General features: G+C 42.4%; 1 protein-coding gene across 1 annotated transcript in view; it reads right to left on the bottom strand.

The window, feature by feature from the left end:
• Positions 1-18,082, bottom strand: part of dync2h1 (dynein cytoplasmic 2 heavy chain 1) — a gene marked incomplete at its 5' end in the record, with an annotated part of 163,522 nt that overhangs the window by 25,164 nt on the left and 120,276 nt on the right. The window contains 8 exons of the mRNA XM_080007116.1: positions 53-157; positions 1,009-1,241; positions 1,423-1,498; positions 6,256-6,341; positions 6,560-6,629; positions 11,672-11,782; positions 15,885-16,010; positions 17,231-17,391. Of these exons, the coding sequence (XP_079863242.1) occupies positions 53-157; positions 1,009-1,241; positions 1,423-1,498; positions 6,256-6,341; positions 6,560-6,629; positions 11,672-11,782; positions 15,885-16,010; positions 17,231-17,391 (968 nt within the window). The remainder of the gene's footprint in view (positions 1-52; positions 158-1,008; positions 1,242-1,422; positions 1,499-6,255; positions 6,342-6,559; positions 6,630-11,671; positions 11,783-15,884; positions 16,011-17,230; positions 17,392-18,082) is intronic.

Below are 18,082 nucleotides of genomic sequence, written 5' to 3'. Positions count from 1 at the left end.
TTGTCCCTGCTGGGAGATCCTGCAGCGGGAGGCCATGCGTTTGTGTGTGTACCTGGGAGCTGGTGATTCTCTGGGAGGACCTCTCGATGTTGGCAGGTAAACCAAAGAACGCCGGTGTGTCACTCTCTGGCAGATTCTGTATCATGCCGCGGTAGTCCTGGGAACCCCCAAAAAACACACAAGGTTGCCAAAAGGTGCCCGGAGTGGTCTTTTTATCCAACTATATCTAAAAGATAGTCACAACCCAGTGTTTTATTTTCTTTCGATTTTGCCGTTATGACATAAAGCCTCCACCTTCCAAGATGTTTTGTCAAAAAGGGTCACAATATTAAACTACTTCAACTAATCAGCATTTCTTTATGTACCTGTTCAAAAAACCTTTTTTATCATAACATCGACATGCTATCTCTAATTTCCCTCGATCCTGACTGACACCGTTAGTTGACTTAAGAATCCTTGTTCTGTCAAAATAAAAAAAAGGTATATTCAAGTATTTATACATGCATGTTTAATCAGTCACTTTCGTAAAGACAAGCCTCAGTGCTTGGTCGCTCAGCCACTGGAGGCCCATTTCCAAATTCATTATTTCCTCTAATAGGGAACATTTTCTGTATGATTTATTGAATCAAAATTAAAAAAATCCAAATAAATTTCACTTTTCTTTAGCGCAATGATGTAATGAAAAACCGCCAACTTTCAAAGTGATATTCAAATAGGACTGGTTTTGCATTAAAGGTGTAAAATAAAGCTTTTTATATGCATTGCGAAACACAAACACAATGTTATGATGTTCATTTTAAAGCTGTGGTGCTAAACACAACCTCAAGGGTCCTGCACCAATAATCATCAAACAAGATTATATTTTTCAACCAAAAAAGGGATACAATCTATAACACCCATGTGAAATTAGAAAACAATATAATTGTATTTTTAATCCCTCAATTATCTTTCTCTTTTGAATTATTCATTGTTTCATTGAAAAACACTAAAATTGTGACTGCTACATACCAGTATGGAACAGGAGCTGGGCAAACTGATCTGCGGGGGGAAGCAGGAAGCTCCCCCTCCCCTGCTCTTCCTCTGTCCCGCCGATGAGGACAAGGAGGAGAGGAGGCCGGAGGAGAAGAACTGCTCCAGGTAGGAGCGCAGGATGCGGAGGTCGGAGGGATTGTCGATGCGTCCGCCATAGATGGCGCTCTCCAGGAGGCCGTGGACAAACTCCCAATGGAAGGTCTTCCCGGCTTGGGAGACACCACAATACAACCGGTGAAATAAGATAGACGCTATTATCAGAGTTATCAGACACCATCCAAAAATAGACAGCTAATCAGGAACACCATAATATTCTCAATCCAAATGACTGAATTCCGAACAAAAAATGGTTCCGGAGACCATTCCGAAGTTAGCCAGCGCTCTTCGTACCGTCAAAGAGCCTGTCGATGATCTCAAAGCCCGCGCGTAAATCCGACAGGGAAAACTCATAGAACTTTGTCCAGCCCTGGGGGGGGAAGAGAAATAAAAAGAAGAAGAACAAAGCAAGAGTTGTGGTTTAACATTTCAAGATATAGCAGAGGTTTTAAGCAGAGGTTATCCTCGTCCTTGAACCGGTCCCACCGAAGTAACAACTTGGCATTTCAAGCCCGTCGCATTTGAGCTAATTAGAACGGCTGCAGACTCCCCCCATGAGCCAGGGAACCTCTCTGTCTCCAAATCAGATAATTTTTCCTCTCTCTCCAACCCTCCGTCCGCTTTATAGAAGAAAGACAAAACAGCTCAGAGAGAGAGAGAGAGAGAGAGAGAGAGAGAGAGAGAGAGAGAGAGAGAGAGAGAGAGAGAGAGAGAGAGAGAGAGAGAGAGAGAGAAGGCTCTCAAAATAAAAGAGTGAAAACAATCAGAGTCAAAGTAAGAACCAGAGTCGGGAGGGCAGAGAGAAAGGGACACATAAGACACCGCTGAGAGAGAGAGAGAGCGAGAACGAGACTGGGAGAGAAAATAAACACGGGGGACGAACGGAAAGTTCGAAAACCGCAGGGTTTTTTTCCCCCCCTACCGCGGCTGTTCCGATTGTGTTCCCTTTTTTTTTAATGTGGGACCTGTTAATTACACGTTGGCTCGCGGAGAAAAGAGAGGAATGCATTCCGCTTGTAATTAAAGATGTCCTTGACTGCACCCTGGCAGACGCTCCACTCCGCGGCACCGTGTTGCCGCAGACGGAGTCAAATAAAAGCCCCAGCTCGACGGGCCCGCACGCTGCCGCGGAGCGACCCCGAAATGCGGCTGCACAGAGCGGATGAACACAGAGAAAATAATAATTGCCCCCCATAGGCGTAATGCATCCCACGGCTTCTTCGCCTTCGCAGCAGAGGGATCTCTCAATGCCGGTCGTTTGGTAGCCGAGTTTTCATCCACGCAGCTGAAATACCGGTTTGGGGATTTGCACAGCGAGCAAATTAAATATGACTTTTGTAACTTCAAACAGTCCAATCTAATGCAGGGATGTAACAATATATATAATGGAAGCAACCGCACCATGATCATCAGCAGGAAAAGCACCCGGCCAGCGCATGACATTATGGAGTCCATTATTATAATAAGACACCGCGATAAAAATTTAGGATCAGTTAAATCTAGCTCTTCCTACCAGATGAATTTAGTGTTCATAAAAATACGACTGCTGCCGGAACAATAAATACCTTCTTAATCTGTAATTGAGACAATTAGGAAGCACCAGTGGTTCACTGAATTAACTTAGGACCTGAATGAAATGAAATGAAGACCTCTAAGTATACAACAAGATGGTGGCCTTCCTCATGCAGAACAGCCTTTGAGCTACCGTCGTCAATCACATCATGCTGGCAATAAAAGCTGTCCTTTCAATGAGCTTGAGACTAGATGTACCATCAGCTATTAGTAAACCATCAGATATTACAGCTAAAATTATTAGCAGGGTTTAAATTGGCATTTTGGAGATTTTAACATTATTAAATGTATAAATAAAAACCTTTTGCTACCTATCCAAGTTATTTCTGTAACAATCTCTATATACCATGATGTAAGCTGGGCTTGAAGGAATCCCTTTTAATTATCCATCCACCTATCTACAAATTAATCTTTATTCACAGGGCTTTGGTCTAGAGCTATAGATAGTACCATGATGTAGTGGAACACAGCAGGATCACCTCTGATAGACTTTCTCCCTCAGAGACTCACAGCAGGGGGTAGGACCCCGCTCTGAGATCACAGGATCTGTTACACCTTTCTACATTCTCAGACAATAAGGATGCCCTGAACAAAGACAGCAAGAATAACCATTTGACTCTGTTGTGGCTCCCCCTTTTCCCCTCTTCTCCTCGCTTCACCTGTGAACCCTTTTGCTCCCCTTTGATCAGGGCAGACCCCATGGAGAGCCCGACTCGAAGACAGGTCTGGAGGGGAAAGACCCACCTGGATGATTTGAATCTGCAATCTTTCCTTTCTGTTAAGCCTAAGTCTGGATCACTGTGATGTCAAATTCTTCAGTAATTGAAGTGACATTATTTCTGCAGATGTTTCTATGACGAATGATCCAACTCTCATAGCGATATGACGTGAGTTGGAAGGGTTTGAATAAACAGTATTATTCAACATAAACTTTCATGCTGCCAGGTTGCCATTTGGTGGCCAACCTGGGAAACCGCGACCACTACCAAGATTACAATGTCCCACATGTGTAATAATGAAGATTAAAGTAGATGATTTTATGCCTTTTGTTAGGAGTGTTGAAATGATGTTGTCATAGTTAGAAATTAAAAATCATCTCAATAGTTAATAAGTCACAAATGTTATGTTACTGAGAGAATGGTTGTGAAAGATGCCTAGACCATGTGTTTCATTTTAATTTTATTTGTTTGTATGTATGTAGATATTATCATAAAAGTTTATGCTTTGAAATCATTAATTATTTTGACCATAGTGTTTACACTTTTTGTAAATCTGTAAATTACCGTCATTAGTCAGGGAATTATCAACAGCCAATAAGAACAGAGGCAAACCAAAACTCGGCCTCCTCCACCATTGTGAGGCAAGGAGACACCCCAAACTCCTCTCCCTAAAGTGGGTGTTTAAAATAAGCTGTTGGCTGCTGAGTCTCGAGGCTGGCTCTCACTTGTGTTTAAGAAGTTTACTTTCATTTTAGTTAAATTTTTCTTTTATTTTCTTTAAGCCTTTGTTTCACATTAGTCTGTGCGCATTGTAGATTTTTGATTTTTTGCTGAAGAATTGTATTTTCTTATATTCTTTCTTTCTTTTTATCACTAAACCTTACGGTTTTGCAACGTTACACTATTTATTTTATTTGCTTTTCAACCGATCCACAAAAGATTCAAGGCTAACTGGTTAAGTTAGTGTAATCAGATTAGCCATATCCACTAAACCAACCATCGCATCACCGTGAAGTCATCGCAGAGTCAAACTAGTTTTCCCAGACTGGCTCCTCAACAGTGAGACCACGGCCCTGGAGCATCCCACACCGAAGCCTTCTCAAGTCGGCGAACCGTTCCAGTGTGCCTGGGACATTGGAGCTCCCTGGTCAAAAACCGCTGAATCCCACATGAAGTGGATGAAAGTCACCAGCGGATGAGAGGAGCGGCAGCGACTACCCACGAACTCCCCTCGACCTACATATGCCATTGGGAGCCTCTAAAACTCCTCACCATGACTTGGTGATCCGTGAGACTCCGAAAGGCTTCCGATTCTGCTTAATATAGATGACGAGTTGATGTGTCGAATTTAATTCATTTCCCCATTAGAGAAGTAAAATACCCTCTTAGAGTTTCTCATTTTATTATATTTAATGAGAGTCACAACTTTCTACCTCACTATTGTTTCTGTGTTAAAGTGTCACTATTTTTAAATCCGGCATTCCTCTTTTATTTTCTTGATCGTTCCTATACCGTTTTATTTTCCTTCACATTTATTTTATTTTCATTTTTCATGTTTACTATTATTTCATTTGTTCAAGTAGATAAGTATGATAAAATAAATACATTTATTGGAAAGCAGTTATGTGTCAGTATTCCACTTGAACTCAGTGGTGAATGTAAACGGTCAAGAATGATTAATAATGCTTAATGATTGAATTACCTCAATCAAACCCATTCGCTTCTCCCAACTAAATCAACATGGGAATGTCAATAACAGTTATTCATTATAATTTATTCAATATTTAAGTAGAGGTGGTTTGCTACAGTAATAATTAGGCAATTTCACCGACTGGTAGAACTTGTGTTTTGCCAACTACTGTTCACTTGACTGAAGTACAGCGGCACCAGGCCTCCTGAGACGCTCAGTCTGCGTGGGCTGCAAAGAAGACTGACGACACAAGACCTAAGCTCGGAACTAGAAGACTCCAAACGACAAAAGATACAACATAAAAAAAAAAAACAAAAACAGCATACTCATCAAACAAACAAAAAGAGAAACCAGGAAATAATAAATTAAAACCGCTTATCCTTCCACTTATACCCCAAGGGAGCCAAATCATTTCTTTTCTTCTTCTTCATACGGCAACCTTGGCCAGGGAACCACAACGATAGGGTTTTCTGTTGACCAGAGGTGGGCGATGGGGTCCACCCGCGTCTACCTCCAATTTATCCACGGATATTATTACACCATCAGTAATAATAATGTGTGGCAATTTAAAAGTCATTCATTTGTATACTAATAGATTAGCTTGCACGGTATACACAACACAATCCTAAAAGAAGCAGCAGTTGTTTCCAGGTGACTGCAGATGCTATTGACGCATGTAGTGATGCATGTTCTATTCTTCCCAGTCACTCATATTCCCACTCTCTTTCTATATCCAAAATATAAAGTACGGGGTTGACTTTGTGCGTTTCGGTGCCTGGCTTTAGAGTCATCTTTGACAGAAGTGAGATTTCGACAACTTAGGAGGCCAGAGTTTACATAAGAGTATTCATTCTTTAATGCCGAGGTCATTCAAGGTCACCGGCCCCTGGATGACAAAAAGAAAGGGCTTCTTTTCATCAGCCGGACCACGATTTGGTTATTCTTTCTAATTGTATTTGCTTTAAACATCTAACTTGGAACATGGCATACTGCAATAGCCCTAGTCTGTTTCTGTGAGTAAGCAGGTGTGTGTGTGTGTGTGTGTGTGTGTGTGTGTGTGTGTGTGTGTGTGTGTGTGTGTGTGTGTGTGTGTGTGTGTGTGTGTGTGTGTGTGTGTGTGTGTGTGTGTGTGTGTGTGTGAGGCACCTGGGGTATGTAGTTGCGTCTCTCCTGGCAGACAGCGTGGAACCAGGCCAGACAAAACAAAGACTGGGCCCTGGCCGGGACGCCTCCTATGGCAGGGACACAGGCAACACAGCATAACAACACTGTTTTTGTTTTTTTTCTCCTCCATTTTGGTCAAAACTTAAGAGGTCACCTCAGTGTTATGTGGCCAATTCATTGTTTCTTTGCAAAATACACAACATAGAAGAAAACTATGAGTAAACATCAGTATTTCATAAGGAAGGGGAATTGTAAATGTACATAATTTAATATAATATAATATAACCTTTACTGATCTGCTCTGGACTCCAGGACTCGTAGGTTCTTAGTAGGTTCTTCTTCAGCCCAGGTGGGGACTAAATGAGGGAAAGAGAAGGAGGATTTCACATCAAGGACCTTCAACTTGATAAGCATTAAGTCACTGACATTAAGTCGCTGACACCATTTTATACGTTTTTTTCTCTGGCACCACAATCTCCGAAGGTTTTCATGGTTAGATATGACGTCGTCCAAAGTTCCATACCGGTCTGTACTATAGTTGGTAAGATAATCCAGACAGTCGTTATGGTACATTGTCTCATGGAGAAGTTTAAATATTCAGCATTTTGTTGGGGGCCCCCCGGAGCCTCTTGAAGGACCCCACATTGAGAACCACAGGAAAATAAAAAAGAGGCCGTAGCGTTTATTCGGGATGTGTGCCTGTGTGTCTATGACATCCCTGTAGTGCTCACACCTGCTGTGTTTACTTCTGTTTCATCAAACGTGGGAGCGTTTACCCCAAAACGTATGTTGGATGTCATTTGAGAGCATATGGTTTCAAACCCACGTTGGAGCCGTTTGTTATTTGGTGAGAAAACCAACCGAGACCATCTCCGTGACAAAAGATACGCGTTGTAGATGACTATGGCAGCAGGTGCGCTCAAAATGTGCAGAAAAGGACGAACATTGAGGCACAATGTTGTTTTTTAATTGTTAATTAAAATGTTCAGCTTGCTTCAACGTTCATTAATACCAACCAAAGACTTAAGATAACTTTCACCGTTGTATGGGTATTATATGATGTACAGAAATACATCTTCAAGCGCTCAGCTTCAATAGCCATGACGACCAAACCTTGTTGTTTTTGAGGACGGTTGGTGGTGAATTTGTCATTTGGGGCTGAGGAGCAACTTCTTAAAACGTTGTGCCCTCTGCGAAAAACGGAAGTCATCCTCCAGATTATGAATCAGACACCCCACCTCCTCCACGGACGGACCTTGAGAATCACATCTCGGCGGAGATAGATAACGGAGCTCACATCAGGAACGGGCATAGCAAGGACATCCGTGATGTTTTCTAAATGTTCTCCATTGCGACGCTGGAATTATTATTTTTATTATTATTATTTATTATTATCTTTTTAATACTATTTACAGATTGGTCAATTACTGAGAAAGAAATAGAAACATATGAAAACTAATGAGAGAGAGAGAGAGAGAGAGAGATGCCGAAAGGTTGGTTATTATAAGAAAACGACAGCTGACATGGACCCTCCATTGTGCCCTCAGGGAGAGAATGATCGAGTGAACTTAGTTTTCCTATTGTGTGTGTGTGTGTGTGTGTGTGTGTTTGTGTATGGGTGAATGAATTCAAGCAACTCAAGATATGTCTTGAGTTGCTTGAATTGTAATTGTGTTTAAAAAAGAAAAAACATACAGCTTATTTGGAAACCTCTGGTTCTATTTATCTTACGTCATCACAAGCTTTGTCATTTTCCCTGCAGGTCTAAAGATAACATCAGGTCTGTTGTCATGAATATGATTTAGGATCGTATGTGCACACATGTAAAGTATGTTAATGGATTTGCTCATGCGCATGGAAAAAAAGAGAGTGCGTGTGTGTGGAGGAGACAGCCTCCCTGTGTGTGCTGCATGCTTGGCTAGTGAAGCAGCTAAGCCCTGGAGCCGACCTCCCATCAGAAACACACTGAGCCCTACAGCTTGCTTCACCAACACATACGCGCGCACGCACACGCACACACACACACACACACACAAAGACACACACACACACACACACACACACACACACGCTTGAATGTACACAGTTATATACTGTCCTTAATTCAGAGGGCCTCATACAGTACAGTGAAAATAACAAGTAAAGACACACACACTAGAGCTGGACGATATGGCCAAAATGTTATCACAATATGTTTTTTTATAATGATTGTTGTAGATAATCATCACAATATATATTCAATAATAATAGTAATGCTCAATTCATTGAGCATTATTTATTATTACACGTGGATTTATGTTGATCACTGAATAAATTACATAAAATAATAAATATGTAAACAAAAAATAGATAAATAAATAAAACAAATTTTATACACACACACACACACACACACACACACACGCACACACACACACACACACACACACACACACACACACACACACACACACACACACACACACACACACACACACACACACACACACGTTCCAAATTATTATGCAAATGATATTTTTCTCTGATTTTCCTAAATAGTCAATGCAAATGACAGTCAGTATAATTTTCAAGTTATCAACCGTTAGGGTAAAATTTGAATGTTATTGAACAAACCTCCCAATGATAACAGTATTTTTTTCAAAAATAAAAAACTCAAAATGCACTGTTCCAAATGATTATGCACACACTTTCAAAACATTTTAAAGGTTGTAAAGAACTGAAAATGGTCATTTGTTGAATTTGTAGCATTAGGAGGTCATATTTGAGAATCTGAAATCAAAAGCAATTTCGAGAGGGTCGAGATCAGGGGAGGATGAGGGCCACACCATGAGTTTCTCTCCTTTTATGCCCATAGCAGCCAATGACACAGAAGTATTCTTTGCAGCATGAGATGGTGCATTGTCATGAATGAGGATGATTTTACCACGGAAGGCACGGTTCTTCTTTTTGTACCATGGAAGATAGTGGTCAGTCAGAAACCCTATATACTTTGCCGAGGTCATTTTCACACCTTCAGGGACCCTAAAGGGGCCTACCAGCTCTCTCTCCATGAATCCGGGCCAAAACATGACTCTGCCACCTCCTTGCTGACGTTGCAGCCTTCTTTAATCCCTCTCCTTTTGCGGGGATGGGGGCCGCGCCAGACTTGGGTTGGGAGGACGGCGAGTTCGAGTTCCAGTTGGTGTTTGAGGAAGACTCGCTGCATCAGCTCTGGGGGGGCCTCACCCCTGCTGCGCGGTGCCCGGCCGGAGAGCGCCACGGCCGGGGAGGTAGCAAAGGGGAGCCCCGGCGCTCCTGGACCCTCACACTGGTTGGACTTCATGTTTGATAATAACATGTGTATTATCAAATAAAGGATCGGCATGGTGACTCTTTAAGGGATCCAGACATGGAAACCCCTGACTTGAAGTCAACTTGAAGTTCAACTAAACATGTTTGTTTCACTGCTGCACGATTTGCTGTTCATGTCACATGGTGGTGTTTCTGCTGTATTATTGGCTGTTCATGTGACATGGTTGTTTCTCTGCTGAATGATTGGCTGTTCGTGTAACATGCTTGTTTCTCTGCTGTATGAAAAAAAACAGCGTTTTACCCCAAACTCCGGGCTGTTAGCTTAGCTTATTTCACCACTGATGCTCTGTATGGACGGTCCGACCTGGTGTTTCTTAGGCTTAGGGGGAGGGGCCTTGCCAAGCACGACCGCTCTACGTCATCGAGGCATGATTTAGCCCCGCCCAAAAAAAATCCGGAAAACAAAAATGGGGAGAAACAGACTGTGTAACTCACTCAGTCCTACATCTTTCAGTCTTTTCACGTGTTTTCAGCAATTACTTTCTACCATGGATAATGTGTATAGAAACATATCACTGAACTCACTTTACAGGGACTTTATAAATGTGTCCCACCACAGCAAAAGCCGCCATCTCGCGCAATTCTAAAATGGCCAGGAGCAGCCAAATAAGTTGAAAAAACCTTTCGTGAGGAAAATTAGATTTTTCCAGATTTGTGTTCCTTTGTGGGTTTTTTTTTTTATCTCTCAACGTATTTTCAAAACCGAGTTTGATTTATAAATAGTAGAAAAATGTTAAACCATGGAGTTAAATATTCCCGTTAGATGACATGGGGGAACGCAATTCACTTACTGAGACGCTGAACAGCACTGAACATTGCCGAACGATTGTTTCCTTTAAAGCGAGCGTCCAGGTGAAGGTCATTCCTCCATATTCCATGTGGTGTGAAGTCACAATGTGAAACCGTTTTGATAGAATTCAACCTTTAAATCGTACTACTTTTACACACAAGGAGCCATTGTTGTGAAATGGCGAAGAAGAAAAACCCTTTGCGTGACGCACCTACGTCACCTGCGTAAACAGACGGTTAAAGCGCAGCACGTGAGTGTTTCGGTCTCATTTGTCTGTAAAAACTTTCTTCTCCGTATCGCTATGGATTACGCGAAGCGGGTGGCGGAAGCTCTGAATCGTATTTAGGACCTTAATCTGACCAGTGCGATAGATCCAAGCGTCAGTGTTAGCGGCGTGTACTGGACTTCATTTTCCACGATGATAGTTAGTTCTCCGACGGCGACGCGGAGAACACAGCGCTGCTGAATCTGATATTACTCTGGACTTGGAGAACATTTCAAACAACGGATTTCAAACTTAATGTGACGATGAAACTGAATATTTTCAAGAACCAGTGGAGGAGACCGAAGATACGTCCGTTGTTGCTACAACGGAAGAAGTCGATGACCTGATGAAGTCCGTTGAGGTTGGTTACAGATTTTCGGATTTCAGATTTTCTGAGACTCATAATATTGATAGACTCTACATTTTGTTGTGTTGTCCGTACTTTTAAACTCCAAAATAATGCCACTTTTATAAAACATGTTGATCTTACTGTTAAATAAAAGCTTTTTTTAAAACAAAATTATTTGTGTGTTGTTGAGCTGTTCGTAATTGGCCCATTCAGCAGTATGATACACAAGTAACACCTTGTTTGGAAGCTCTAATTCTCCACTTTCAAATGATGCAAAAAAACCCCCAAATACTCAAGAGTCGCCAAATGACCCTAAAGTACGCGGTGGGTCACAAATGTTTTACATCTAAAATGTCTTAACGTCACATGGCGCGCGCTCACACACACACACACACACACACACACACACACACACACACACACACACACACACACACACACACACACACACACACACACACACACACACACACACACACACACAGCAGTGACCAGCTGCTGCCTGGCAAAACTCTTGGATGGCGCACCAAGAGAGTACTGAGAGTACTATAATACAGGCAAAGTGGGAAATGAGCCATGGAACTACAGTAGGAAAATATTATCTTGCTTGTGGGTGTGAGTGAGTGAGAGAGTGAGTGGGTACCTCGTATGTAATCTTTAGGCTGGACTGCAACAGGATGGGGGGGAATCTGGGGTGAACCTCGGCCGTGAGCCACAGGCGGAAGCCCGACTTGGGCTCCAACACATTCAGCTCCTGGTGGAAAGAACCATTGCACAAATTAACACACACACACACACACACACACACACACACACACACACACACACACACACACACACACACACACACACACACACACACACACACACACACACACACACACACACACACACACACACAGAATATTAAAAATAACATGTCAGTGCCTCAGGGTTTTTTGCCATCTGATTGGCTGAACATCGCCACTTATCACTATGCAATTAAACTCACACTTGAACACACACACACACACACTGACAAATAGATACAGACATAAACATATGAACTTACACACTTGAACATTCTGTCCCGCGCGCGCGCGCGCACACACACACACACACACACACACACACACACACACACACACACACACACACACACACACACACACACACACACACACATAATTAATGTCTTTCTGCCTTGTCTGGAGCCTAATTCGGTGCAGATCAGAGGGAACCCGGGAAGACGGAATAGACAATGTTGTGATAAAATGATTCAGTGTGAGTGAGAGTGCAGGTGTGTCCGTACACGAGCAGGAGAGCTGTGAAGCTGAATCAATTCTACTGAAGCAAGTGAGAGAGCAAGACTTACTTATAGACGAACAATGAGAGAAAGAGAGCATGAAAGGGGCGAGGTGAAGAGGGAGAGGTGGGGTGTGTCGAAAGCAAATCAAGTTCCAGCGGCTCAACATCACCAAGACACATGACAATGAATTATGATGCATATTTCTGTCTCTTACACCACATTTTGACGCCACAACATTTGTCATCTTTCGTCAGTGTATCAAAACCCATTTTTGTGCTCGTATTTAATGAACTTTTCCAAAATACTTGTATGGGAGAAGTATGACAGTATTAGGATGTGCTTCATGAAAAGTCACAAAAGCAATATGTCCTCAAGGTTTAAAAAGTACACCTCCTCCACCTTCTCCTTGACGCTACACCTCTTTGGTTCGTCACATATTGTGACGCTTGTACTAATGGTTTATTTGAGACATGACGTTTTTAGGGAAGTAGACATTAGACACAACCACGTGCAGTAGGTACCCATGACCCTGTCTCTGGTTCACCATTTGTACTTCCTTGGACCACTTTTGGTAGGTACTAACCACTGCATACCGGCAACACCCCACAAGACCTGCCATTTTGGAAATTTTCTGACCCAGTCGTCTAGCCATCACAATTTGGCCCTTGTCAAAGTCGCTCAGATCCTTACACTTGCCAATTTGTCCTGCTTCAAACATATAAACTTAAAGAACTGACTTGCTGCCCAATATATCCCACCCCTTGTGGGTGCCATTGGAACGAGATGAGCAATGTGATTCACTTCACCTGTCAGTGGGTTTCATGTGGCTGATCGGTGTATACTTATATATAGTACAGACAAAAAACACAAGAAAGTTTGAATTTATGGCATCATGACAAATTCCCATACATTTATTTCCTCAGATGCATATTTCATTTCATCGACCTTAACATCCTCAATCTGAACGTGAATATCCCTTCATACTTGCACTCTAACCATAAGATAAACCTTAACAAAACCAATGAAGAAAATACTATTTTTAACATGACTGTTAAAGAGCTATTGGTTGATAAAGTGCTAAAGATGGATGGATAAATAGATGATAGATGGGAAAGAAAGGGGCATCTTCGGTTCCCACTTCAAAACTACTCAGCCAGCATTGACCACTCTCTTACAAGAGAGAGATCGTGACGGTGGAGGAGAGGTGGGGGGCCAAGCGACCAGAAGGCTCTCTCTTTGTCCTCCACTTCCTCCCCAGATGATTCTACACCTGTCTTGCCCAACCCTGCTGCATCTCTCTCTCCCTCTCTCCCTCTCCCTCTCCCTCTCTCTCTCTCTCTCTCTCTCTCTCTCTCTCTCTCTCTCTCTCTCTCTCTCTCTCTCTCTCCATCCTTCCACTCCTCGCGTCACTTTCTCATTTCAAGCTCGACTGCCGGGACCACCAACCCCACCACCACCACCCACCCCCTACACCTCATAAAACCCCTGGTTTGCACACTAGAGCAGTTGTTGGGGAGTGGTAGAAAGACAGAGACAGAGATGTGAATGAAGGGGTAGAATGGTATAATGACAACGTAAGACAACGCGAAATAAAGACAATTTGAAATGAGAAGATGAGAGTAGGGGTTGAAGAAGGGATGAAGGCATCCTTTGGTTTTCTCCAAACGTAGACCCAACCCAGATGAAGGGAAATGGAAAGACGACTCATCCGACCATCGTACTTTCCAGTTTGCTGATTGAATTCCGTGGTAAATGTCGGTCAGTCGGTGTCTTTGCTGATGGGAGTTTGCAAAAAATAATATTTGCACTGGAGCATATCACCATCCCGTTATGCTACTGCTAGTTATTCCGAATCAGACCTAAAATGAAAACTCCCTTTTTTTGCCTTTTGTGGCTTCTTTTGCAAAGACACTTAGTCAAAGAACGACAAAGACGTGCTATCAGGTGGTTATTCCAGAAACATATATGGAAACAGGGTAGGAATGAGCTTTGCAAAAGACGGGCGGCAATGTCCCTAAAGACCTTTGCCTTCCACACACTGCATTAGGGCTGTACCCGACTCAGAATTTATTCAGTCTAATGGGATTCGGCTGCTCAATGCGAATATTCAACTATTTGGCGGTGGCAGGGGGGAGGGGCGCAGGGCCAGCTCTTCCTATGGGCGAGATAAGTGGCCGCCTAGGGTGTCATCCCGAGGGGGTGAGCGGAGGGTGACGGTACCTGACGGTACCAACGATGCACGTGCTGATAAAAATAAAAAGAGGCTAACACGGCCGAGTGCGTCTGGAACCAAACCGTGCGTAATGGGAACACTTTCTCCATGACTCTCTCCCCGATCACCCCCTCTTTATGCGTAATGCACAGAAAATAGAGCCGTTTTAATTCTGCTCCTAAATTGTTTTAGTTTTTCTCTTAAAAAATGAAAAAAAAAAAAAAAAAAAAACCCAATAAAAGTACCGGATCGATAAGCAGCATCAGTAAGAGTACTGGTACTGTTAAAATCTTAACGACACCCATCCCACCCACCCCCCCACACTGTTTTTAGTTGTTTTATTTGGAGGAACAGCGCACGGCGATCGCTGCGCACAGAGAGCCGTGCTAAGATATATTCATGATTCCACCTACTAATAATTCCTCATTGAAATGTTATCCCTGTGCATTTTGTAAGCTTCAATCTGTTTCATCCTATTATTGTACTGCACACTGACTGACAAACCAAAAAAAACAAACGACTGCTCGACGTGGAGAAACTCAGTCCACTGACGGGTATCCGACTGACGATTCGACTCGTCGACTTTCAGGGAGCGGCCCTACCCTGCATACAAATCCAAAGAACCAATCAGACACTTTGGTTTCAAATGGCTGTAGATGCACGAGTTTTAAGCTGTTGCCTTGATATTGCATGACATGTTTTGCACACTTTACACATTTCTTATATGTGTTACCTGCGCCTATATTAACCCTGACATGCCACACACACACACACACACACACACACACACACACACACACACACACACACACACACACACACACACACACACACACACACACACACACACACACACACACACACTTTTCAGACCTGTCTCGTGCTCAGCCATGCTCACATTGACATGTTCGACTTTTGCAGTTTGTCAACAGATTGTTAATTAGCAAAATTAGTTCATGTTGCTCTGTTGGAAATTAGAGGAGTTGAGGATTCATAGAGTCACCACATCTAGGCAGCCATGTGCATCGGTGCTCGATGGTGCCACTTCTTGTTTCTGACACGTGGTAGAAATGATTAATGACAAGCACACACACACACACACACACACACACACACACACACACACACACACACACACACACACACACACACACACACACACACACACACACACACACACACACCATCAGAACAAAACAAACAGAAAATAAACGACAATCAAAAGCACACACTTAAATACACTCACACTCATTTACTCACACACAGAATCTCCCACATAAAGAATTATTTGAGAGAGCGGGAGAGACAGAGAGAGACAGAGAGGGAAAAGAGAGAGAAGGAACAAAAAAGCACTACCTTTTCCAGCTGTGGCAGCCAGGCAGTGACCAGGTGGAGGTTTTTGAGGCAGAGCCAATCTCCGTTGCGCGAAGAGTCTCGGAGAGCAGCCAGGGCCACGTCGGCCTGACCCTGACCCATGGAGATCTATCAGAGAGTCAGACATGGAGATGTACTGATCAAAGGGGTTTGAGTTAAACCAATGTGAGGATTTTAAGAGGATAACTATGTTTATTTCATATTAGAATTATATTACATTACATTACATTGCATTTAGCAGACGCTTTTATCCAAAGCGACTTACAATTGTTCAAACACCGACGGACGCACCCATCAGGAGCAATTAGGGGTTAAGTGTCTTGCTCAAGGACACTACAGCATGCTAGCAGGAGGAGCCTGGGATCGAACCAGCAACCTTTAGATTACTAGACCACCAGCTCTACCGCCTGACGCTATATATTTGTTATAATATATATTTGTTGAAAAGTGTGATATATTGTTAGTATGAAGGACCTCATTATTTTTATTTTCTCATAAGACATGTATCGGATATTATATAATACTATATTAGATGATACTACATTATATATAGTATCATCATCATCATATATATATTATATATACACAGTATATATTATATGAAACTATATGATATATTATATCACACAATATTATATTATATTACACAATCAAACATAATAATTTATAAGCAGCAAGTTTCACTTATTAAATTCAAAATGTGACCATGTTCCTTGTGAGAAACAAATTTCACCCCATAGAATATTACAGTTCAAGCTAAATCTCAGGACCTCCTCTAGGCAGTGTGTCATCTACATGGCCAAATTGGAGCCTGACCCCAGCTGCAACAGGATTGACGCTACAACATCACCAGGTGGGCATTCATCTAACTGGCAGCTCTGTTTTCATTTGTCAGGGGCTGTGTTGAATCAAATTGTTGGCTGCTCTACTTTATTTGGGAGCAAACATGGATAGAATAATACCTGGTGCTATAACTTGGAAGATATTCTTCTATGCATGCTTGAACTCCTACTTAGGGTTAAAATTGTTCACTACATACATCACTCATGTCATATACAGTAAACATTGTTCCAAAAACTTCTGAAGACGATCTGAAAACTACAATAACGGCTCAAGATAAAAAAATAAAAATAAGCTGCATATGTATATTTCTTAAAATTATATTTTTTTATTTTAAAGCTGGGAACATGAAAACTATAAGATGCAGTGGGATAATAAGCTGACACGGGACTTAGCACTGATTCAAGTATTCCTCAAAAACTTTGATGACACACTTTTTTGCTCTGATTAAACATGAGAAGTCGTCAGTGGTTCTGGTCTCCTTGTACCTCGTGGTAGTTCTCCCTGCTCACGCACTCGGCGGCCAGCTCCGTCAGCTCCTGGGACGGATCGGCCCCCGGGGAGATAATGATCAGGACAGGCTCCCACTCCAGAGTCTCTCCGTAGAGACGCCGCAGGTTAAGGGGAGGAGGAGACAGCTCCTTCATGCCTGTGGGTGAGCAAGAGGGGGAGGAGGGAGGAAGAGCTGTTTATTACCATGGAAACGGAGGAAACGAACAGCAGCGGCTGCTAGTTATTATTCTAGTTGTATTGCCCTCTAGGGACTGAAGTCATTGGACAATGACACATTTTCTCCTGTTTTGTCTCTGTACTCCAAATGTTTCAATCAACAATCAAACTTTATTTATATGAGCTAAAGTACAGATTGCTGGCTCTGATTTTAGAGTATTAACATGATTATCGCCTTCCTTACTTTGAAATAACCCTTTTCACCCTTTTTTTCAAGGTAACCCAAAGTATTTGGACTGCTCACTATTATGCAATTAATATACATACAATACAAATTAGGTACGTTTTGTTTGTTATTATATTGAATAAAATAAACAATGCATTCCACGTTGGTGGCCAGATATCATTACAATATTGAATCGGGAGAATACATATACATCCATATACCTCAGTATATATTTGACGATATTATAAAAAGTGGACATTTCAAGGGGGGGAGTGGGAGGGGATGGAAGAGACAAAGAGGGTTTGGGAAGGGAGGTATAGAGGGGTGTGAGGGGAGGCAGAAAAAGAGAGGGAATGGAAGGCGGAAGGGAGAACAAGGGAGCAAAGAAGAGGAACGAGGGCAGTGAGACGTCGGGCGGGACGACGGAAAAGACAGAAAGAAGGGA

Source organism: Zeus faber, assembly GCF_960531495.2.
Source record: "Zeus faber genome assembly, chromosome: 9".
NCBI classification, from domain to species: domain Eukaryota; kingdom Metazoa; phylum Chordata; class Actinopteri; order Zeiformes; family Zeidae; genus Zeus; species Zeus faber.
The sequence above is the reverse complement of the archived record's forward strand: the minus strand, read 5'-3'. Positions and strand labels throughout refer to the sequence as shown.